The 24016-nt window shown below is 53.2% G+C and overlaps 4 protein-coding genes across 4 annotated transcripts; 3 read left to right on the top strand and 1 right to left on the bottom strand.

Annotated features, from left to right (window-relative positions):
* Window positions 1–1254: 1254 nt before the first annotated feature.
* On the top strand, window positions 1255–3666 carry CTAM01_00593 (uncharacterized protein; the record flags this gene model as incomplete). The annotated part of the gene is made up of 3 exons (XM_060516644.1): window positions 1255–1998; window positions 2059–2285; window positions 2337–3666. 3 exons carry the CDS (start codon window positions 1255–1257, stop codon window positions 3664–3666), a joined length of 2301 nt encoding a protein of 766 aa, XP_060389270.1.
* A 2759-nt stretch (window positions 3667–6425) lies between these two features.
* CTAM01_00592 (type III restriction enzyme) lies at window positions 6426–9804 on the bottom strand (the record flags this gene model as incomplete). Its single annotated transcript, XM_060516643.1, has 2 exons — window positions 6426–9542; window positions 9601–9804. The coding sequence occupies 2 exons, from the start codon at window positions 9802–9804 to the stop codon at window positions 6426–6428; spliced, it is 3321 nt and encodes a 1106-aa protein (XP_060389269.1).
* Window positions 9805–11167: 1363 nt separating this feature from the next.
* CTAM01_00591 (TAP domain-containing protein) lies at window positions 11168–13380 on the top strand (the record flags this gene model as incomplete). The annotated part of the gene is made up of 3 exons (XM_060516642.1): window positions 11168–11674; window positions 11851–13290; window positions 13345–13380. 3 exons carry the CDS (start codon window positions 11168–11170, stop codon window positions 13378–13380), a joined length of 1983 nt encoding a protein of 660 aa, XP_060389268.1.
* A 7223-nt stretch (window positions 13381–20603) lies between these two features.
* On the top strand, window positions 20604–22949 carry CTAM01_00590 (pre-mRNA splicing factor CLF1; the record flags this gene model as incomplete). Its single annotated transcript, XM_060516641.1, has 1 exon — window positions 20604–22949. The coding sequence occupies one exon, from the start codon at window positions 20604–20606 to the stop codon at window positions 22947–22949; it is 2346 nt and encodes a 781-aa protein (XP_060389267.1).
* Window positions 22950–24016: the final 1067 nt, after the last annotated feature.

Below are 24016 nucleotides of genomic sequence, written 5' to 3'. Positions count from 1 at the left end.
GATGTGGTTGATGGTACGAAGTACGTACCTAAGGTAGGGTAGGTACCTAGGTACATACCTACAGGTAAAGTGGTGGTGGTGGGGTTCAAGGTTGAAGGGCACCCTCGGTACGTATCTTTTTTGGTGACCGGGGGTTGGATCCTTCCTGATCCGCAAAGCCCAGACTCCGCCTCCACTGGGCCACGGCGACGATCTCCCATTGGCTAGTCGATTAGGCAGCAGCCTTTCGCCCCGGACGCTCTCTTCAGAGTTCTGGTCCGCTCAATTGTCGCTCCCGTTCAGCGCAGCGGCGCTCTCTCTCTCTCCACCGGTGCTCGTCTGGCTGCTGGACTTTCTCTCACTCTACTGCGTAAGGTGCTCAGTGCTGGGCTGCTTTTCTAATCAAACCTCGATGACCTTCGACCCCCGGTACACCAACAACCGCCTCTTCCTCGCTCACGACCACCACGCGCCTCTTCTCTCTCCTTCCACCCACCCTCAATCCTCGACCGAATCCTCTTCCTCCTCCTGCTTCTCTTCCTCCTTTTTTTGCTCTCCTCGATTTCTAGGATATCCAAGCCGCTTCCTCGACACCAAACCCAATCCCGTCTTGTCCCACTGAGGCCGCCGCACTTCAGTCCGCTTCTTCCTCGTCTCTTGCTCTTCCTCCCGGATACACATCATCCTCAAAGAATATCGCCCACGGCAAGCAGCTCAGACTATCTACGTCTGCTTTCTTCCATCCTCTGTGTGCATACGCCGACGCGTACGACAGCTGGGACGAAAAGGCGCATCATACTACATTGTCTTGCTCCTCTACCCGCAGACAGGACCCCTCAAAATCAGGCAGACTTCAACGGCCTCGCCTTAAATCCACTACTCGCCTGCTCTGCTCGCCTTTCGCCTCGTCTGGCCTTCCGTTGCCATCTCCCCATACCATCGACGTTATCGCCTTCGATACCATCTTTCATCTCGACGTAAGGCCCCGTCTCGTCCTATTCTTCCTCTTCCTCTCTCTCTCTCTCTCTCTCCCTCTTCATCCACTTTGTCCACACGATATCCGTCTCAAACATTTCCCGCCACCTCATCACATTGGCCAATCCTAAACCTTGGGCTTGCTCAAGAGGCTAGGACTACTACATCAGACCTACCAGTGAGGTCCTGGTCGTGACTCACACTCCGTGTCCTATTCAGCCCTACAACTCCATGAACCCTCAAGAGATCTAACACAACCTAGCCGACAGAGTTCTGGACACCCGTGTCATCACCGTCACCATGTCCGTCTCCGTCAACCCTCGACGCAGGACTCCGGTGACTCGCCCGGAGTCTCCTGCCGGCACTGGCCTCACTCTTAAGACCAACAGCCTCCGCAAGGGCGCTACCTTCCACTCTCCCACCAGTCCTACCTCTTCTATGGATGATGCCTTGACTGCTGCCCCTCCAAGCCTTCGACGCTCCCAGACCAACCTGGACGACGTTGTCGACGCCCACTGCCGCCGCATGGCCTTGATCGTCGACGACATTGACAAGTCCCTTGCCAACATCAACCTGGTCTCCCCCAAGACCAAGTCTTTCCGCGACGATAGTCTTCCCGTTCCCAGAGGCTTCCTCAACCTGCCCGTTGTCGACCCCGCCATGGCAAAGGAAAAGTCAAAGGAGACGGAACGTCGCATTCTGCGTCCCAGAACCCGCCGTTCCTCGAGACATCATGAATCAGACAGCGGACTCGGAACCTCTGTCGCCCCCACCACCGAGACAGAGCCTGCAACCACCGCATCAAAGAAGGCATCCGCCATCACAAGGTCCGCTGCCAACACTTCTTCTGCCACCATGGAGAAGCTTCCCGCCCTCAGCTCCAAGGCTGTCAACCGCATTCACGAGCACGTCCTCCGCCCACTCCGGGCCAAGCCTGCTCTCAAGGACTTTGAGCCGATTGTTCTTGACATCCCCAGACGCATTAGGGAGAAGGAGATCATCTGCCTGAGAGATCTCGAAAAGACCCTTATTTTCATGGCACCCGTAAGTCATTCACTAACTGAAACTGGAGTTTGGGCAATTACTTATCGATCGTTGATGAAGGAGAGGACCAAGACCGCCGCCTTGTACCTCGATTTCTGCCTGACGTCGATCCACTGCATTCAAGCAACCGTGGAATACCTAAGCGACCGAGAACAGACTCGACCAAACGACCGCCCTTACACTAACGGATACTTCATCGATCTCGTGGAACAGATTCGCCAGTACGCAGGACAACTTGCTGCCGCCAAGGAGACTGGATCAGACGCCGCTGAGATGGACGTCGACCCGTACGATATTCGTTCCCAATTGATCCCTCACTCAACTAACTTGTTCCGTAGGACCGACGAGATCAAGCTCTTCGGAGGCATCGCTGACAACGGCCGCCCTGCCGAGCTCATCCGTATTCGCAAGGATGGCAAGGCCATTTCAATGGCCACCGGCTTGGAGGTCGATTTGGATGACCCCAAGAGCCCCATTCAGATGAAGCGCTCATTGAGCCAGCAGTTGGAGGATGACGAGGAGATTATGCGTTCCATGGCTCGCCGCAAGAAGAACGCCAGCCCTGAGGAGCTTGCCCCCAAGAAGTGCCGTGAGCCCGGCTGCAACAAGGAGTTCAAGCGTCCTTGTGACCTGACCAAGCACGAGAAGACTCACTCTCGTCCTTGGAAGTGCCCCGTCACTTCATGCAAATACCACAACTATGGCTGGCCGACCGAGAAGGAGATGGATCGCCACCACAACGACAAGCACTCGTCGGCCCCGCCCATGTACGAGTGCTTGTACAAGCCCTGCCCATACAAGTCTAAGCGGGAGTCCAACTGCAAACAGCACATGGAGAAAGCCCATGGCTGGCAATACGTTCGCACCAAGACCAACGGCAAGAAGCCCTCGAGCGTTGCCGGCAGTGTCGCCCAATCCACCCCTCTTCTCAACCAAATGCCCACTCCCTCTACGAGCAGCGCCGCTACCCCGCCTGCTCCTTTGGACCAGGCTCAGCAGTTCAACTTCAACGACCCTCTCCTCGCTCCAATGCACCCCATCGGTCCTGTTGGCGACTTTGCTTCCCACATTGACGGCATGGAGTTCCCTTCCTACATCTCGGACGAGGAGTTTGACCAAATGGTTGGTCAGGGTGGGTTCGATGGACAGATGGATTTGGAGATGTCCCTGTCTCCTTCCGACCACAACACCCCTGCCACCGAAATCTCGACTGGGCCATACATTTACCAGGACGGCCCCGACTTCACGGTGAACGAGGATATCTACGGCGCACACGCCCAGATCCCCACCCCAGACAGAGCCGTCTTCGCTCAGAAGGAGCTGGACATGGCTTTCCCTATCTACCAGCCTGTTCCTGCTTGCCAGCCTCAGATTGTTCCTGCCCAGACTGCACCACATATCTCTCCTATTGGTCAGGGCAACGCAATGCTCTTTACGCCAAACTCGTTGGCCGAGGTTGACGAGGGTTTTGAGGACAACTACACCGGTGGTGGAAATGAATTCTGCGGCAACGACTTCCAGCTGTTCCCTGCCAACAACGTGACCAAGATGTACGAGCCACTCTTCGGCGAAGTGCCAAGTGCTGGCTTGGGTTACTCGCAAGCGTCACAGGATCCTTTCCAATCCATCGACTGGAACTTGGATTACCAAAACTTTCAAAGCCAGTAAATGTGTACTTGGGCTTGGTGCGTTGGAAACTTGTGACAAAAACGTTGATCTGGCACGGGGCCAGCTAATGATTTGATGACTGGATGGGATGGGCCTCACAAGAGGTTCGAGGAAGTCGGACGTTCGACTTTTCCTCTTTTGCGTACTTTGTATTATTGATCTCGCACATCTACGCTGCTTGCTCCAGGACTTGTCTTGTTTCTCATTTTTGATTCACATGAGATTGACGATAGAGAAGATGGTTTGGTGTAGTGGGATACGTGGTGGATGAGCAGCCAGACTTGAGAGTCTATGGTTTGAAACTCCGCGATTTGAGGATGAGGGTCTAGAGACATATCTCGCTCAATTTGATATGGCATTTTTGAAGCCACAAAAACAAAACCGTTTCCGAGTGCCCGTTGAGCAATGCCCTGAGATGACACACTGACTTGACTACCATTAGGTAGTCTCGTGTTCGCTGATGGATAGTTTGCTCTGGGTTCTCAGAGGCACAGAAAAAAAGACACCAACACCAAACACCAATAACAACGGCAAAAACATGGAGCAAAGGCACAGCAGCTCTACCTTGGGGAGTGAGACTTGGAAACGCAGTGTCCCGAAACTAATTCGGGCCTCCGCGGGGAGAGGGACATGAATGACGTGGTGGTTGTGGGAGTAGCTATGAGTCTTTGCGGCAAAGCCAAGTGTTGTCTCACCTACTTTCCTTTCCTCAACGTCAGAGGGGCGGGCATACGGGGGAAAGAGCCGGTTGTGGTATATTTGGCCTCGCCCCGGGGATCGGCTGGGAGACATTGACTACGAAGGAGGGATCTGAGGATGGATCTGCAATCTGAACACGAGGAAGGGCTCTGTTTTCCGGCTGAGTTATTTTGGAAAAGTATAGTTTGAGTCAATCTTTCCCTTGCACGGGGTTTGATGCTTGGTTGTTTGGAGGGACATCTTTGAAGGACATTTTGGAGGAACATTAGGTAGTTAGATAGATACCCCCCCATTTCCCCCCAAAAGTAGATAGGATCGAATCTCATTACTTATTGTGTGAGACATATGTGCTAGGTTCAGCTTTGATTGTGACTTTTTGAATGCAGTGAAATGTAGCGTAGGTAGGTAGGTGTGCTCTTGTCAGCATTGTGGCCGTTTGTGCCGTGTCCGTTGCCCGTTGGGCCGAATTCCGTCCGAGTCGGGGGGACTCTGGATTTAGTCCATGTGTCGAACGACGTAACAGCACTCAAGCTCTCCCGGGAGCACTATGCATACATGAAATGGTGCGAAGATCGCCTTTAGTATGCTGGCTTCTGAGAGTGTGTATACTGTCGTGAGCATAAGGTAGTTCCGGGGTGAAAGTAGTCGTTTCTGGAGCATGTTGCTGCCTTAGGTAAGCCGACCTTTCCCTGTGCGGTCCTCGCTCCAGCTCTCCACTGGCAGCTGCTGCCGCCGTTCAAGAGCTCCCGTCCCCGTGCCCCACCTCGTCACCTTCCATTTTCTCCCCCCCCCAAAAAACGCGGCTGCGAATTTTTCTTTCCAACAACTTCAACCTTCACCTTACCTCAACCTCGTGGTACCGTCGCCGGCCCGACAACTCAGCACCGACCTCGACGCGAGCGATACTTTTCTTTTCTCCTTTTTTAGACTATCATGCTGAATATGCAGTTTACCGTAAGTCTAACAGGTAAAAAGGTAAGCTCCATTCCCATTCCCTATTTCTTTCGAAATATCTCCTTCCCCCCCAAAGCAACCAAGCTTGGGGAGAGAGGGAACACGACCATGATATGATGAATCCATCAAAACCTTTTATACTCATAGGAAGAGCCGTCTGAGACGCCCCGAGCATCCCAAACAAAATCAGGAGGAGGGATTCCGGGGTGGGGAAGAAGAAGGGGGAGAAGAAAAAAGGAAGAGAGAAAGACGGGAAAGGAGAAGGAAGAACAGGAAGACCATGACGCAAATCTTTCGATCTTGAACTCGCCTCCATGCAAGCGCTGCCCGCCGGAACCAAATACTCCCCGACCAAAAGTACACCCTCCTTATTCCAAACCTTTGAGGCGCACTCTCCACTGGGAGCTCTGCGCCTTGTGGGGAGAAGTGGTCGTGCTGTTGGGTGTTTGTAGGAAAGGGGATGGTCGGGCAGCGTGGAGTGTTTCGTTTGGATTGGAAGAGTCGTGGTTTTTTTTCCCTCAGTATTCTTTCCTTTTCCTCTATTTCTCTTTTTCGGACTTTGGATTCCCTTGACTTTCCTCTTTCCTGGGTACTTTTTTTCTGGTTTTGGCTCCTCGGCTTCGCCTCTCGTGAGAACCTCCTATCTTAAAACTCCGGCGTTATTGGGGCCTGGGGAAGATTGCATCGTCACGTGCTGTCCTTGGGTTCTTGTCGGGGGGTTAGGGGGCGGCGGGGGGTGAGGTGGGAACGTTGTGCTTTTAAATCGGGTTTCTGACATTTACTGGTCCAAATTTGTCTTATTTTGCATTTGGCTTGCTTCTCAAGGGATTGCGTTACTGACTTGGCATCGTTAGGAAAGTTACGCGAGCGTCGTTGTTTAGACGTTGGATTGCAGGGTTGGGTATAGGATGTATGAGGGGTGTAGAGGTGGTATTATGGTCTGCAGAGGACCGAGGTAGGTCAGAGCGAGATCAATATATCTTCATTGAATCGTTATCCGTCCCTTGTGCTTGTGTCCTTGAGCTAGTGATGTCCCCTTACCGTCTTTGATACATTATGATCCGTACTCCGAGCATGAACAACTCTCAAGTGACCTAATGGCCACATCACTCGTCGCTATCACTGTCAAACACCGGCCGCCTCCTCTGCAGCCGTCCACCGCCCTGCGCTCGCGGAGTAGCATCCACTTCAGACCCATCATCCTCTGGATCCACGAAACCCAACATCTTCTTTCCCTTGCTGCTCATCAGCACGCCATCAAGGTCCGGCAACGAATCCACAGACTCCTGCGTCCCTGGAAACTCAGTCGGTACATAAAACGGCTGAGCAACTCCTTTGGGCTGTGGCCTTGCGGAAGAGATCACGATGGGACTCGTCGCGAGCGTCGATGACGTCGGCTGGATACTGGAGACGGGGTGGTCGTCCGAGACGACAAAGTCGAGCAGGTCGCCTCCGCTGTCTGAGCCGTCTGTCTCCATCGCGTCGCTGTCCCTGTCGCAGGCGTCGCCTAGTTCGTCGCTGTTGATGCCGCGGGCGACTCTCTTTGAAGCCTTCCTGCCTCGTCCTCTTCCTGCGGTCTTCTTTGGCGGGCGGCGGGGAGGCGATTCCTCGTCCATGGTCTCATCCATCTCGTCGTCGACTAGGGCTGAAGCGGATGCGAATGCTGCGGCGCGCTTTGTGGTCCCGGTCGATCGGCGTTTCTTTGGCGGTGACTCCTCGATAGGCTCGTCTTCGTCGGACGACACTGCCGTCGTGGCTTGCCCCAGAGGCCCAGGACCCGACGCTCCATCTTCTGTATCGCTCGCAAACGATGGCACGGGAATCTCCTCGTACCGGGTCGTGTCTTCCTCCCCGAAACGGCGCACCCAACGGTTTCTCTCATCTTGATTCTTGGCAAACTTCTGACATAACTTAACGTATCTTTTGGTACGCTGGCTGTGCTGAACCTTGCTGACCGGTCGAAGTCGGCGCTGGAGCAAGGGGTACGACGTCAGCTCCGGCATCTCTGTTTCTTCAATCTTTGTCCGACTGGCAGGTAGCGACCGGTACACCTTATCCAACTCGACCAGTTGCGCTTCTGTGAGCATGACCGAATCGAGCGAGGGCACGTCGGTGATGAAGTCAGCCTCCGCCGGCTGTTGCTCTTGCTCTTGCTTTTTGGGGCGGCCTCTTTTGGGCGCCGCACCGGGTTTGCCGATGGCAGACGCCTTCACGAAGCCCATCTCGACACCGTCGGGCATGTGGAACTTCTTGGGCGGCAGTTTCTTCCTCGCTCTTCCCTTCTTGGGCTCTGGGAGCGACGGGTTCTGCGTATTCTCGATGGGGATCTCAATATTCTGCATGTCCACCTCCGGGCGGATCTCCCGAGGTACGATGCGAGTGGAAAGGTCGTGACGGAAGTTAAACTTGCTCCCTTCGCAGATCAACTTTTGCATCTCCGCATAGTTGTCTTTCGACCTGGCAAAGGCATCCTCTTCCTTGCCCCTCATCAACAGTAGCACGATATTTCCAGCCCTCTTTCGGCCCGTTCTACCCATTCGTTGTAGCATACGAATAGGCGAGGACGAGGCGTCGTAGCAAACAATCAAATCGACTTGGCCAATGTCCAGTCCCTCTTCTCCGATGGACGTTGCGACCAGAACGTTGTATTCGCCATCTTTGAACTTTTGTATTGTCGCAATCTGTTCGGCCTGCTTCATGCCTGCGGATCGCTTCGAGTCGGCTTGTCCCACGAAGACAGTGGCTTTAATCAGCGGTTTGTGCACATTCAGTACCTTGACGATATCTTCGGCACTGTCTCTGTACTCGCTGAACACTATAATTCGAGTGGAAGTCGCACCGGCATCCATGAAATGATTTAGGACGGTGTCCTGGAGAGCGGCAAGCTTTGGGTGCCCGACGAAGCCGTCTAGGCGAAGCCACTTTTCCACCCTGGTCATCATCTCCTGGAAGCTCGAGTCGTTAACAATTTGCTTCTTGTATTTGGAGCCCTTTTCTCCCTTGTCCTCAATCTCGCTTCGAAATTCTTTGAGGTTTTCGTAAAAAGGCCTGATGCCATGAAAGTTGAGTAGTTTGATCGCGTGAGCCAAGCTTTGCAAGATACTGAAGATAGCCCTCATCATGAACTGTACCCCAGGGTTGGCTCTTCTGCCGACGTTGGCGAACCAATCTTGTTGCTGCTTCACCAGACCATATGTCGTAATCGCCATTGGATCTCTTCCGTAGTATATGTTTTGCTGGGTCAGCTTATCCATCAGCGGTTTCAGGGCTTTCGTAAATAGCTCCTTGATCTCGCACATCTCATCCGAGGGGTCGAGTACTACTTGCTCGACATTCCTCGAATGAACGTATTGACGAATATCGATCGAATCCTCTGTGCGGATCTCGATGTGGGATATTCCGAGATTGTCTATAATCTCTTGCACAGTCTCGACCTTGGACCCTGGTGTTGCTGTTAAGGCAAGTAGACGGAAGTATGGGTTGTATTGGCGTATCCTCTTCACCACTTTTGCGTACGCGTACTCGCCCGTTGCTCGATGAGCCTCATCAATTACCAAAAGTACAATGGATTTCGGATCTGCGTAGCCGTGTGAAATGTCGTTTTGAAGAGTTTGCGGCGTCATGAAAAACACCCGCTTTGACGCCCACTCGTCTACCCTGAGAGTGGGCGCCGTGTCGCCAGTGAGAAGAGTAGTCTCTGACCGGGGTATGCCCACAATATTGAAGCAAGCGTCGACTTGTTGAGCTACGAGAGGTTTCGTAGGCGCAACAAACACGATCTTTGCGTCCTTTGTCCAACGGTAGTAGTTGAGCATCACCGTTGCAGCAATAAACGTTTTGCCGAGACCTGTAGGTAGCGCGACGAGTGTATTGTTGAACAGACCGTTTTTGACGATACTGAACTGGTAATCTCTCGTGGCTCCTAGGTTGGTGGGATATATCCATGTCTTCATGGCCTCACGATTTATGGCGTGTTGAGAAGGGGCCTCCACTGGCTTGTCTCCTCGGTAGACACGACCAAAGCCTGGCTGCTGCGCCTGAGTTGAGGCATCATCTGCCACTCTGCCGCCTAGTAAAGTTGTCTGGCGAAAGTTTGATGATGAAGTGCGTGTTAGTCCGTTTCTGGCGAGTGGTGCAACAGGCTCCGGTGAAGAGGAGAATGCGTCTGAAGGCAAATCATCCAACTCGGTCCCGAGAGGCTGAACCACTGTCTTTGCCGTGTTCTGAAGTGATTATTAGCACATGCTTTTCTCGTGAAAGTCATTAAGCAAGCCAACTTACTCTTGGTCCCATATTTAGACCAGATGGTTGCGCATAACGTCCAGCGTTGGCCCGGCTATAAGATGGTGCCAGAGCTTGGGCAACAGACGAAGTTGTGCCATTATGTACATTGATGCCCGAGCTCGCAGGTATGACTTGGCTCTGACTGAGTGCCTCAACCAAATCCTCGTCTGCGAGATCGTCATCGTATTCGTCTGAAACCATTTCGCGAAAGAATGATTGGTACTCAATCAATCAGTCACTGAATCACCTTTGAGATGCGATCATAGTGCGGTCTATTTGTGAAATGGCGATCTCACGATGCTTGGGACTTTGGCGAGGATGTTCGTGAGATAGTCGATGCAGTAATCAAAGGCGCGGTGGCAACCTCTTTACGCCTAGTACATCACTTTCCGCCGTAGACGCGTCGTCGCGCGAAAGCGTATCTGAGTCACATGATCAAATGTGCTTATGTAATTGCAAATAGAGTTGAGAACTCAAGCTCCCCAGGGTCTCAGGCGGGGCAGAGGATGAGGTACCTGAGGTACTTTGGTGCCCGCCCTCCCCTGAGACCAATTCACAATGCTTTGTATTTATTCCCTCCCAGGTAAAGCTTCAACGAAGTGACACTCAGGCGTCATTCATTTTACTCCCATGAACTTTTGTCTTTATGATTGCCGTAGACTCATCAAAGGCTTCCTCTCGCTTATTCGCAATACTGCTGTGCCAATCATCGGCGGTGGGTAGCTGACACATGGGTGACCAAACAAGGAAAACCAGGTAGGCATGTTCGTCTACTTCCTGAAAGGAGCTTTCCCAAGGTCTCACTGAGTGACCGTTCCTTTGCGAAGCCGTACCTTACCACAGCTTCATAAGGTAGACCGGATAGGCAGCCGTGGAAAAGAAATCGACATCCAATGACTGCCTTGACATCCTGCTTGCCTAGGTGCCTGCCTTTCAATGATTATGTAAGGAGGTAAAGTATAAAGAGTGAGGCGCGTGGCTGGCCAAAACGTAAATCGGCTAGTCCGATTTGAGGGAGGTCGCATGCGACCGGAGCGTTCCTGCCTGTGTGCCTGCTGGAGGAGGTCTGTAGTGGGGCTGACCCAAACGTCACTGCTCTTCGCGACCGACGAATTTCTTCACTGCTTTCTCCGTCACCTCATCACTCACCCATAACCTGCGACACCACCCCTAAAACCGCGCATTCTTTGCAGAGACCCGCATCGACGGTTTTCTTACATTATTCTCTGTCGAGGGCTCAAAGCGATACCGATTTTACATACTCTATTTACGGCGGTCCACGAGTCTGCGCCTTGGCCCATCCGGCCTTTGTCTTCTGAAGCTGTCCGCGACACAGCGAAACACAACCGTCTTTCGCTTGACACCAATTCAGAGAAACCTTTGAGGCTTCGACAGGCTTTATTTGACTTCTCCGGAAGCGCGCTGTCATCTCGCTCTCGCTCAAACGTGTACCCTTCAGCGGAAAAAAAACAAGCGAAAACAACCTACGAACACTCTCTACCCTCGAACGTCCTCGACCTACAATCACCTCTAGCTACATCTTATTCATTGCACCACTCCAAAGATGGCGCCTCCAAGAGCTCCTCGCGGCACTCCATCGGGACCAGCACGCGAGGGTCGCAACTCCACATTGGGTGCCAAAACCTCGCGCGGCGGTGGAATCCAGAAGCGCAAAGGTGGCAGAACCCAAACCGACAGGGATGGAGATCTCGACATGGGAAGCGGCGCTGGAGCCAGCAGCACTCGCCGTTCAAACAACGTCAACAGAGGACCGTCGGACGATTCCAACAATTCGAGACCTCAACGATCGGCGAGATCCAACGGTCCGCCCACTAAACCCGGCTCGAAAGTACACCAGGCGATTGCTCGACACTTGGATACTGGCGATGGAAATGACCTGGTATCGAGAAGGAAAGGACAGGGACCTGGTCTCGTCTGGCTCAGTGTCAAGGGTTTGAAGGAGAGCAAAGCTGCGAGCAACAACGACGGTGGACTGCGGGATCTGATCATGTTTCTGGAGCGGAAAGCCACAACTCTGTCCGGTCGCAATAAAACGGTGCACATCAAGAAGGTATGTCGCGTTGCTGTGAGGCTTGGGGGAACTACATAGGGACGCCGAATGATCCAGCCTCGTTGAAACGCCAGTTACTCCGCGAAACGAGAAACAAATAGCTCATACCGGCTGCTTATGCCCCCTCCTAGTTGGGGTGAAGTTTATAAGCTACGAAAATCGCTAACATTCAATAGTCAAGTCTGAAGGGGGATTTGGTCAGCGTTGCGGCAAGCAAGGAAGATGCGGAAGAAATCTTGAAGGTCAACTCGTTTACATTTGCCGGTACTCAGCTGGAGATCACCGATAGTGACGGATCAATGGCCAAAGCAAATGAGGCATCTGCTGCCGCACAGGAAACAAAGCAAAAACTCCAAGGCATCATGTCACTCAGATACGATATGGAGAACAAGCTTCTGCGGCTTGACGCTCTGAACCAAGATGAAGGCTTGATCCAAATGGGAATGCTGGAATCCAAGGATAGAGCTGAGAAGCTCTTCAAGGTCATGATGAGAATCTGCGACGAACTGTTCAAAACAGCACAGGAAAAGATTGATGCAATTCACAGCATCAGCTTGGCCAACAACAACATCGACACAGTCGCGCAAGTCGAAGAGATGGCGGATACCTTCCCTGATCTCAAGAATCTTGATCTTAGCGGGAACCAGATCGACAACATCGCAGGCCTGTCAAGATGGAGATCGAAGCTCAAGAAGCTTGAGACTCTGTATCTGACAGGCAATCCGATTCCGATCGCGGATCCCAAAGTCGTGCTCGAGCTGTTGCACTTCTTCCCAAAGTTGCAAGTTCTGAACGGTGAGCAATTGACACCGGAACGAATTGCGGAACTCAAGGCAGCTGGCCGCCCGAAACCGATCCCTCAACGTGGGCCCGATTTCCGGGACGCCAACGGCATTGGAGAAGCCTTCCTGTTGGAATTCTTCCTTGGTTTCGACACCGACCGCACTGCTCTCCTTGCCAAGTACTACGACGACAACAGCCAATTTTCTCTCGCGGTCGACACGCGCGCCATTCGAGACGAGAACCAGCCGCAGCCGATGCCCTGGTCATCCTACATCAAGCAGTCTCGCAATCTGATGAAGATTACGACGCCGGCCGCCCGAGCTGCCAGGCTGATCACAGGCAGGGAGGCGATCTGGAATCTGTGGAACGACCTCCCGAAGACACAGCACCCAGACATCAAGACGGACATCAGCAAATACATCATGGACTGCCATCTCCTGCCTGGTCTTGCCGACCCTTCTGGCCAAACCCAAAGCGGCGTGGACGGCATGATCATCTCAGTACATGGTCAATTCGAAGAGTGCGACAAAGCTGGCAAGACAGGACTGAGAAGCTTCTCGCGCACATTCGTTCTGGGACCCGGACGCCCCAACACCAACCCGATCCGCGTCGTCAGCGACATGATTTCCCTCAGAGCCTTCAATCCCCTTCCGAACGTCTTTGTTGCCGAAGCCCAAGCACCGGCTCCGTCTGCTCAGGAGCAAGAACAGCGACAGGCCATGATCGTCGAGCTATCGAAGCAGACGACAATGACACCCACCTACTCGGAAATGTGCCTGTCCGATGTCGCATGGGATTTCACCAGAGCCTTGGCAGTCTTCCACGAGAAAAAGGTAAGAAACCCCGAAACCTGGAACATTCGAAAACCAATACTAAGCCTCGCGTAGTCTCAATTACCACCAGATGCCTTTGCCAGCGTTTAGAAAATGCTTTGCTCGTCCCCGTCATTCTGGGGGCCTTGAGGGGCCCGGAGGACATGGATGGATTAGGCAAGATCACGATGGGGCCGTACTAGTTGTGTACGACATCGGCCGTCTGGCCCACACGGGGCGAAATATTGAATAGAGAAAACCAAAAAGGAAGGGGGAAGAGAGGATAAAACTCCACACTCTTGTTGAAATGGCGAACAATATTGGGAAGGGGTCCTGGACAATCGTCCATGCTCGGAGGAAAGGAGGAATAGTCATTTACCCCAGGCGCGAGGTGGAACTAGATGGGAAAAATCCAGAGATCGACTTGGCGATGGATTTTGGGGACGTTCCCGAACGGCATTCGTACCAATATACACTTGGCCGCGAAAGAAGAAGCGAAGCGCATCATAGAGGCAGCGGCTTTTTGTTTTGGAGTTTAAGGAGATGATTGCCATTACAGTCGTAGGGTGGTGGAACTTGAGAAATACCATTGAGATTGCTCGCCTACCTAAATCGTTCAGCAAATCGCCTAGTTACAGTAACCGTGCTAACATTGTCGATTCGAGAGCAACGCGATTTGCAACTTGAATTCACTTTGCCAGTCGAAGACTAAACGTGGAGTAAAGAAAGGAATCACCTAGGCACACAGCATCAAAGACAAACGTCATTGATGGATTCCCTGGGCTATGGTGACATTTCGCACATAACAGATTCAGCATAGACCATACACCAAGAAAATGCATATTTAATTACAAGGCTGAAAGACTAATGATCAAAAGAAGACATCTTCCGAGTAAACCAATAGGAGCGACGGGGTATGAGGCGATAAAGGGCCGAGTGGGAATTCCCGCAGGCGCGCGCTGGCTATAATGACGGTCACGAGATGACGGAGGTGACGAGGAAGAGACATTCTGCCCTTTTGTTTTTTTTGAGTTTAATGAAGAGCGGCAAGGAAAGGTCAAGGGCAGGAAGATTTTGGTGATTAGTTCCAGTTGCGTTCGCCAGTGATGGCAGCGAGTGACATTCATGTTCATCTTTTGGGGTGGATAAGAACGAATCGGATCCGAAGAAGGAGTGAGTGTACGGATATGGAGTGAGACTTTCAATGAATGTGTGTGTCCGGAGTAGCACCGTTGTGTGTGGCTTGATGAATCGGTTCGTAGATGTGATCCCAATGTCCATATCTCGGGCGCTTACGCAGTGCCGATGGCATCTTTTTCGGTCGGCGCGAAGATCACATGCCCAAGGTCGTTCGTATTTCGGTCCACCGACGAGAGAGCGAGTGGATGGACAGAAGTGCTGGGCGTGCGCGAATCACAATTCGATCCTCGTGTCTTGGGGTCTGTGGCGATCCAGAAAGAGACGATTGATTGATTTGATTGATTGGGGGGCGTGTTCATGCTGGGAAGAGGCCGCTTTCTGAATGATGATGTGCATTCGCCCGTTTCCCGCTGCAGAGTTGACGTTGATGACTAAGGACAGGTGAAGTACTGTACGCAGTTAAGAGCAGTGCAGAATACCTACCTACCTTGGGGAGGAGGAAAGGAGAGTATCCGATTCGATGTCATGCAGCGTGCCGGGTGATCCCTTTCCACACCACAACTTTAGAAAGGGTGGTCCTGTCGTGCTGTTTGTGTGGCTGCCTGGGTGCTTCGTAATTACCACGGTAGAATCGCAGACGTACCACGGTGGGATGTGTAGCGCTTGGAGAGAGGCTCATTTGGATAGATTAGCTCAGCGTGCATGCAATTCGTGATGGGGAGACTATTTTTGCGCAGCCGCCCGGGAGGTGGAAATCGTTCACACTCTTTTGGCGCCTCGCGATTACCTATGAATACACTGGATATGGGAAAGCCTAGTTCTGCGATAGCGCCGGCCGAGACGTTGGCCGTTGAGCAGAAGAATGATAAGATGTCTTATTATTATGATTTTTGTCGGCATCTTCGGTTGTCACTGGTATGCGTAGTTTGGCGCACAATGTCTTGCATTTTTGCAAAGCATCGCCCGGGTCTCCACGCCGAACCAAGGAAGAAAGGCAAAAAGCCTGATTCAAGGATTTTAGAGTATTTGCCGGGCGGGAAGAAAGGGTTGAACGGGATAGGTCATTTACTGCGGTAGAAGGAGCACGTAAACGACAAGACTTGAGATGATTTATGCGGTAAGGTAGGTAATACGAGAAGCGAACTTCTGTGCGGGGTTTTGGCATGATGAGTGACAAGAGACGAGATGAGAGGAGGAGGGGTCGTTCATCGGATCGACTGTTTAGAAGACTTCAGACCGGTTCATCGTTGCCGGAAGGAAGGGCTGGCTTGTCTTGTCTTGTCTTGTCATTCTTTGCAGCAGCTGTCAGCGTGCTCGGATGCTTGGTGACAACTGCTGGCACTAACAAGCAAGTTCGAGTTTGGATGTTCCCGGGAGCAAGCGCCCGCGAGTACGGACGATTCGGAAAAGCCTGAGATGGGGAGCTGCGTACTGACAGGCACGCAGGCACGTTCCTTGGGTGATTGAGGGATGGATGGACCGGCAAAACCGTTGGAAGTTGATGAGATTTTTCTGAGAGAGCAGGAGGGGAGCCGTGGATTCGAGATTGATGAGTTTAACAACGCCCCCTTGCTCAGCCATTCTCTACGATACGCGTCCTCGCTAAACCAGGAGGTGCTTGGGTGGGGATGACCCGAGAAGGGCAGCTTCATCCTTCAAAGGTTTAAGCTGAATTTTGGGTTTTTTTTTTCAGTTCTTCTGGACCTGATGCGGCGAAGGCCTACCTTACTCGGTAGTCGGGCGCCCGGTTGGCCCCTCATTGAACATTCTTAGTCCTTCCTGCTAGGCTCCTTCCTCGAACGTTCCACAGAGACATCGTCTTGTGTCGCGTACAGTGGAATGGGCGAGGATCGTGGTCGGGTATGAGAAGAGATGGGGCCGGCGAAAATAGGGGAGGGGGAAGGAGTCACAGAGGGGAATTACAGAAACGAAGATTTTGATGTTTGGGAGGATCGTGAACCTACATCTCGTTGACGCATAGCTACGCACAAGAAGGGTTGATGTCATTGCCCCAAGCTGTGTGGACTCTCTGTCTTTATGCGACTCCCGCTTTGATCAAGATGAAGTCTTGCCTCTGATCGAGAGTGCGAACAGCGGATGGCTCCGGATGCTCGGGCGCCCGAGTCTATGGCACTCTGCTGCGTGGCGTTGGAGCCCAACCCAACGCGATTCGAGACTTTTCCTCCTCCCGATAATGCCGTGCCGGCTCGACGGTGGGCCGCGGACCTACCTCCATGGAATCTGGATGTAAGTAAGGGATGAGGATGGTGCATCGAAGCGAATAAGAAGGGCTCGAGCGATTCGGCCAGTGTGCCGTCCTCGCCTTTCCATTTTCTCTCAAATGCCTCGTGCCTTCCCGAATAGATACAGATATAAATTACAATAACGGCTTACCATGTGTACTAGAATGTGACCGATGCAGGTGGATGGGGTTCATTGGATATGCGGACATGCACACGGGGATGGATATATCGAGAAATGTTCCTAAAAAGGACACAGGCACTCTACTTGAGAGCAGGTCCCCCATGCCCCCATACCGGAATTGCCCCCTGGAAGACACAATTACAGGCGTCAAGCCTCACCTCAGCGCTGCAGTCTGCATCTGATAAGCTGAGAAGGCACACCGCAAGCAGGTGCTCGAAGCTCAGGCAGGGTGCTGAGCGAGCAAGTGAGTGGTGGCATTTCATCACCTCAACCAGAATGGAAAGGGTCGACATTTTGGTCCCCCCAATGAACTGGCTGCGGTTGCATCGTCAGCTGGTGGGCACTTGACGGGTTTTGGTCATGGTGGCTCAGGGGCATCGTCGGTTGCTGCAGGGGCTGACTTGCCTAGCGCGTTTCAGCCAGAATGCCATTGGACAGGCAGTACGTACTTTGCATCCGTCACCCGCAGCCGTTTCTCTGTACGTACCTTGCTGTATGTACCTTGCTGTACGTACTGCGCTGTACGTGGGCACCTACCTGAGGTACTCACCTTCTTCCACCTTACCTACCTACCTTATCCATCCATCTCTCTCTTTCGCGGACAATCTGGTAGTCTCGAATACCTCATCAATCTCAACTCCATCTCGAGCATGACAGAGTCAAAAAGATGCCAAGCCAGCCAAGACGGGGCATGGAAACGCCCACGTTTGCCCAGTGCAGCAACGGAAAAGACCAGAGGCCTGGCCATCCAGGCCCTACCCTGACGAGCATTCACCTACCGCGGCTTGCTGGCCTCCCCCCGGCCATCGGTAGCAGTGGGAATGGGAACTGAGGATTCCCTCTCCCACTCTCCTTGAAGGCGGCTTGGCGACCATGCCCGTTTGCTCATGTTATCGCCCTCTTTTCGGTCTTGCACTGCGTTTTTCGACTCCCCCAATCTCGGTGGACTGTCCCACGAGGTGCAAAACGGTAAGACGCAACATCAACGTGTGGCTATCTAGACTCTTTTTTCCAAGTTATTCTCTCGTCCTGGACGCCGGACCTGCTCGGATGCGGTGCCACGCTAGACCTCAATCTGGATGACCCGGGTAGTCACCGCGTCAATCTCCCTCGTCCACGGGCCCCAAAAGATCCAACAGCGGACGACATGCCGTTTTTTTATTGCTCCCAATTTGCGCTGCCGGCGTTCTCCCGTTGACTTTCAAGTTTCCCCAGCTTTCCCGGCCCATCCATCCACCGGACGGCGGAATAATCATTCAATTTGATGAAGGTTGTGCAGACAGAGACTGCTGTATGACGCCAGGCAGTCGGCCAGTTTTGTCCAAAATCTCGAACTTTCTGCCCACTGACAGTCTGCTACGGGCCTCTTATCCAAGTCACTCTTTTCTTTTTTGCTGCTGGTCTCTTTCCCGGTGGCCCTCCAGGGCTCCATCTCGCCGTGCCGTAGCAGGGCCGCAGGCGTCTCAATATGATTATTGAAGGCCGAGAACCGGGAGTAGGCGTCCACCTGGCGGCCCCTCGACCCATTTGGGGGCTCTCGGATCTGACAGTGCTTGTCGTCAATCGATGGTCTATTAGAAGGGGAAAGATCTTGATTGGGCCCATCTGGCATCATTGGGGCCTTCGACTCCTCCAAGGGATGGGCTGATGCCTCGTCTAGACAAGTAACGGGAGAACAGGCACATGGCATGAGAGATATCAATCTGAAGGAGCCAAGCCAACCAACGAAGCAACGAACGGACCGCTGTCAGTCAGCCGTCGTCTGGTGTGATCTGTCCGTCACTGCCAGTGCCCGTCCGTCCTCCCTCCCACTCAATCCTTGGACGCAAAGTCAAAGTCTGTCGAACCCCGGACGGACCACGGACCACGGACCACAAGCCTACGAGTGACGAGCAGCTTTGAAGTTTGAACATCCGGCACGAGGCCGAGGAAGAAGAAAACGAAGAGAGACAAACGACTGACTGCGGATGATTGACTGGCAGTTACAAGTTGCAACGGCTGACCTTTCTCTCCTTGCTTTACACTCACCGACGCGCGCGCGGCGTGCCTCTCTACTTGCTTTTACACCTGCACAACACAGGCTCGCATCAGCACACTCAGCAACGAGCATACTCAAGGCCCAGCACTAGTCACAGTTCAGGACTAGAGCGAGAGTAGGCTGGACGAGGTCCGCCCGTTGTCAACGTAGCGATTGACTGCTGGCCGTTCAACCGTTTGGCTGCTACCGGTCCATGTGTCTTAAAAGAGGACGAGACTTTCTGACTGAGAGTAGTAGAGTACCACCCGACTGGCGTCAAAGCCCCCTTCTCACCCAGGGCCACCCTCCACCTGTGTCCAGGAACGATGAAATTGGGCTTGCTGATAGGCTCGTCACCCGGCACCCCCTTTTCCCAATCTCGCGCTGGACCGCAAAAAAAGGGCACTAGGATCCAGCCTCAAGGGTAGCTGCGTCGTCGGCCTGTACCTGGGCGGCACCGCAGTGTCTCACCACCTGTCCAAGTATTCTTGGCTCGTCCTCTACTTTGGCGCTGGTGCCCGTGGATGTCCAGGAACCCCCTGGTCTGTCCTCCATTAGGTGGTTCCAATACCGTCTGATTCGTCCGTCGTCAGTCCAAGCCACCCCGGACCAAGGACCAGGACGTTCCTGGCAACCCCCGGTCACGATTTCCCAAATCCCTGCCTCGTGTTTCCTTCGCCTGCAACTTGGGCTGTACCTGGTCGACTCCTGCTGCGGGTTGCGGGTGCTGGTGCTGCTATTGCTGCTGGTGCTGCGCTCGACTGCTCTGAGAGAGAGAGTCGGACGAGGGTGAGCGAGGGTACCACTCTTTTCCATTCGCCTCTCTTCCTCTCTGGCTCTGCTGGTCTCTCCCTTGGTCTCCGTTTTCCTCTCTTCCTTCTCTCCTTCTGGTGCCGTGTGTGCATTTTTCGCTCTTTCGAGGTGGAATTGCTACTCATCGTCTGGAACGTTGAATCTCGCGAGATCGAAAGAACAGAAACAACACAGAGTCGCTCATTGCAATATCCTCTTCGATTCCTAGACGCGGCAATTTGCCCATCTTATCCCTCTTCCACCGAAATTCCCGACCCGACCGACACGAGCTGCAGTAATAGCCCGAGAGCGATACGACATCCACGACACACTCGCACACACACACAAACGAATCCGACCAACGACTACGAGCCACCCGCTTGGCCACACCCAAAACCTGCGACACCAAGGCCTTCAGGACTCGGGAGAACTAACAGCTTCTTGTTTCCCTTCTACCCAACCGTCCGACCTTTTTGTCCTGGCCTTCTTGTTTGTCTGGAACTAGCCGTCTGTCGAGAAACACCAGAAACTTTGTTCTGCAGATCAAACTCCGAGACAAGGGAACCACTTCCCGTCCACCTCGACCTCGACGGCTCAGTCTCTTCCTCCCTTAGGATCTCCGCTCAATTTTCATCTTCGCCTTCCCGTCGCGCGAGCTAAGGATCAGCCGACCGGACTCACTTCGATATTTCGACCGTTTGGAAGCCTCGAGGGCGCTGGCTGTTGCGTGTGGATTATTGGACCGTTGCTGAGTAGACCATCTGCCAGCAGTCATCTCACCGTCTGCGTCGGACCATCTTTTTTTCATTGTGAGGAACCGCATCAAAACCCAACAATTCTACAGGCATTTTAACGATATGCTGTAGACTACACGCAATCTACCCACTCAACCCCGAAACCCAGTTTATCTCGACGACAACATTCACTATTCATAAAAAACACAGCACAGGGCACGATCACGATGAAGCTCCCCGAGCCCAAAGTCGCTTTGGACAACATCTGTTCGGTCATTTACAACAACGTTCTTTACACATATTCCTCCGGTGCTTTCCAGTCGCTTTCGCTCGAAGAAGGAGCCCAATGGAAGACCTTGGCGCAAGGTGAGGCAGTGACAGGTGCTGTCTGCGTCGGCTCCAACCCCACCGATGCTAGCAAGGCCGGCTTGTACATTGTAGGAGGCAAGGGCACGTCAACAGATTATCATGGACTTCAAAAGTTCACCTACGCGACAGGAAAATGGGAGTCCATCTCACCACAGGACCACGTCACGCAGGACCGTCTTCTCCACGGAGCAACATACCTCCCTGGAACTGACCAGATTATCATGTACGGTGGCAGTCAGGATGGTTACTCTGGTCCTTCGACACAGACTTTTGTTGTCGGAGCATCCGCGCCTTACAGCACCCGAGCCTACGAATCATCAGCACCGCCTGTCGTAAATCCCATTGTTCTGACATGGTCCGACACACAAGCAGTTGTCATTGGAGGCAGCACGACAAACAGCAAGGTTATGCTCTTCAACCCCGATACGAAATGGACCGACTCGGGTGCCACCCTCGGGGAACCCTTGCTGAAGGACACGACTGCAATTCGCGCAATTATCATGAACGGAGACGACGGAAGCAAGAGTTTGTACACATTTGACCTTTCCGTTGCGCCAAACGTGGTCAAGCGCATGGTCCTCATCGACGCGGCGGGCGCACCTGTGACCAACTCCCAGGCAGTCTCGAAGGCGAAGGCGCGCAGCGTGGAGGGCGAGATTGAGAAGCGCGCATCTTTGACCCTGAGCGACTGGCCCGCTTACAACAGCACCCTGGCGCCTACAGGCACGCGATCCAACTACGCTGTTGCTCAGGGTTCTGATGGAACCGTCGTTTTCTCAGGAGGATCAGGTGCCGTCGACGATGTTCTCTGCATCTTCAACGCGCGCCAAAACAGCTGGGAGGATGCTGCCCAAAAGTTGAACGAGCAGGAGGTTCTCGCTACAAGCGAATCGACGAGCAGCACCACTGCGAGCTCAACCGCAACGAGCTCCAGCTCCAAATCTAGCACTTCGGCCAGCTCCATCTCTACACTTCCTGCGTCGGCGTCAGCCTCTGCCTCTGCGTCTGCCGCCGCGACTCTCTCCGCCTCTGCATCTTCATCTGCCAGCACCGAGACAGCTGCTGCTGCTGGGGCCCCCGCCGCAGTCAGTGCCAACGCTATACTTGGCATTGTCCTTGGTACCATTACCGGTATCATGATTCTCCTCGGCCTGATCCTCTTCTGCATCCGAAAGCGTCGTGGAAAGAACCAGCAAAACGTGGAGGGCGGCCAGGACCCGAGGGGCATGAGCCCTAGGGGCTTCCCCGATGAGAAGGCTGGACTTGGATACGGCAACGACGATTTCAACTCTGCTCCTCACTTCCGTGGTCATCAGCAACAAGACTCGGCCGGATCATTCTCCTCCATGGCGATTTTGATGGGCAAGGTCAATGGCAACGCACCCAAGTCTGCCGGTGTTGCTCGCAGTGGAAGCAAGCGTGATACATCCAACAGCTTCTTCAAGAGCACCATCGGTAAGCCCCTTCCCCAGATGAATGAGGCACCAGGCCTCGCACCCCCTTCCCGCGATGAAAAGGGTGTTTCGTTCGCCGCCGACGTGGTCGAGCCTCGCCCTACGCCGCGAGGAGCTCCGGTTGGTCGTGCTGGCGAGACGCGCAGAAGCTCTGGCTGGAACCGTTACTGGTCCGGCGGCAGCGCGCTCAACATTCTCGGATTCGGCAACTCTAAGCGTACAACCGTCGATTCCGAGACCTCTCACTACTCCAACACACCCAAAAACCGCATCACGCAAGACTCCGCTACCGTCCCTCCTCTGCACCTAATTACCCAGGACTTGTCCACTGTTCCGCCTATTCAGCACGATGGTCGGCCAGAACTGAGCCGTGTCGTCTCTGGCAGCCCGACGGTGTCAAACTACTCGAACCAGATTCCCTTCCGCGATGGAGTCTCTGGCAAGATCGAATCCCCCCGAAGACCCACGTCGAACGCATCTTCAGGGTACTCGAGCGGTATACCCGAGAGTGTTCGGGACACATGGGATCCTACCGGCCCCTCAAGGCCCTGGGGAGCGGACCGCGCTCCAAGCAGTGTTTATGCCGAGAGCCTTTACCCTACGTCACTAGCTCCAAGCCTCCCGCAAAGGCAAACGCAGACCAGTGCTCCCAACGGTGTTAGCCAACAGCCGCCCCTCGCCCTGGCAGCCACCTCTTCAGACATGAGCTGGTTGAACCTTGGCGAGATCAACAAACAAAATCGTCTCTAGGTTCAATCGACAAAAATGCCTTGAAGCCATGGCGGTGATGAGACACTAATGGCCATTGTGCGACACCTGCGAGCTCCGCTCACATCCATGGCGCTTCACGACACTCAAAATCATGATCCGTCCTTTTTTATACCCAGGTCTTTTCCGGAGCATCGTTTTCGGCGGGGGCCTCTGCATTCCAGCATAGACGGCTTAGAGCACTCAAAAGTCCACTCGTTACATCCCTCACACTTATCACCAAATCTCTCTCGCTACACACTCACAAACACGCACACCCACGTACTATCCCGCGCAAACTCACTCTCGATCCATCTCACTATCCGACGCGCACACTATTTTCATTACTCCAAAACACCTCATACGACCGCAGACATGGCATGTCTCCCGGGCGGCGTAATCACCTTCATCCGCTCGTGAACATGGTTTTCCGTTATCTCACGCTGTCTTTCGTTCTCTCAAATCTATCTCCTTTTCCTTTTCCATTCTCAGCATCATCTCTTCTGTACATTCCTCTTTTAGAGCGAGACCCGGGACAGGTCGTTCCCTTCGCAGTCAGTCATTTCCGTGATACCAATATCGCAGAGAACTCAAACACCAACAACACAACGCGCATGCCACGCTGTCTGGGTTGAATATGTAATTATCAATTTTTTGTTTACCATATCCAAAGGGGGTTAGGGGAGGCATTTCCATGGTGTTGAAGGGTTGTCAAACCAGGAGGGCAACTTGGTGAAATTTTGGCAGTGGTAGTTGTCTCTTCTTTTTCTGTTCGCCAGCTGTCGCCATTTCACATGTTTCCCCTTTCCCATACAGAGGGGATTGATGGCTGATGAATGGGAAATGGAAAAGAGGAGAATTAAGGAGCAATGGAGGGCGGCGGGGGGAGGAATGTTGTCGATTTAACCTGTTTTTATCTTTTTTTTGATGAAAAAGATGAAGGGAAAAAATGGCGGCGCGGAGGATTTATTGTATTATTCACATTGCAACTTGTAGGCTGTTGCACCAATTGATGGCTTGCCAAGTTACGAACAATGATGTTCCCCTTTTGCCTGTTTTGCATCGTGAGA

This window comes from Colletotrichum tamarilloi, assembly GCF_030869305.1.
Source record: "Colletotrichum tamarilloi strain Tom-12 chromosome Unknown Scaffold_1.1, whole genome shotgun sequence".
In the NCBI taxonomy this organism is placed as follows: domain Eukaryota; kingdom Fungi; phylum Ascomycota; class Sordariomycetes; order Glomerellales; family Glomerellaceae; genus Colletotrichum; species Colletotrichum tamarilloi.
Note: the sequence above shows the minus strand (reverse complement) of the source record. Positions and strands in the feature narration are given on the sequence as shown.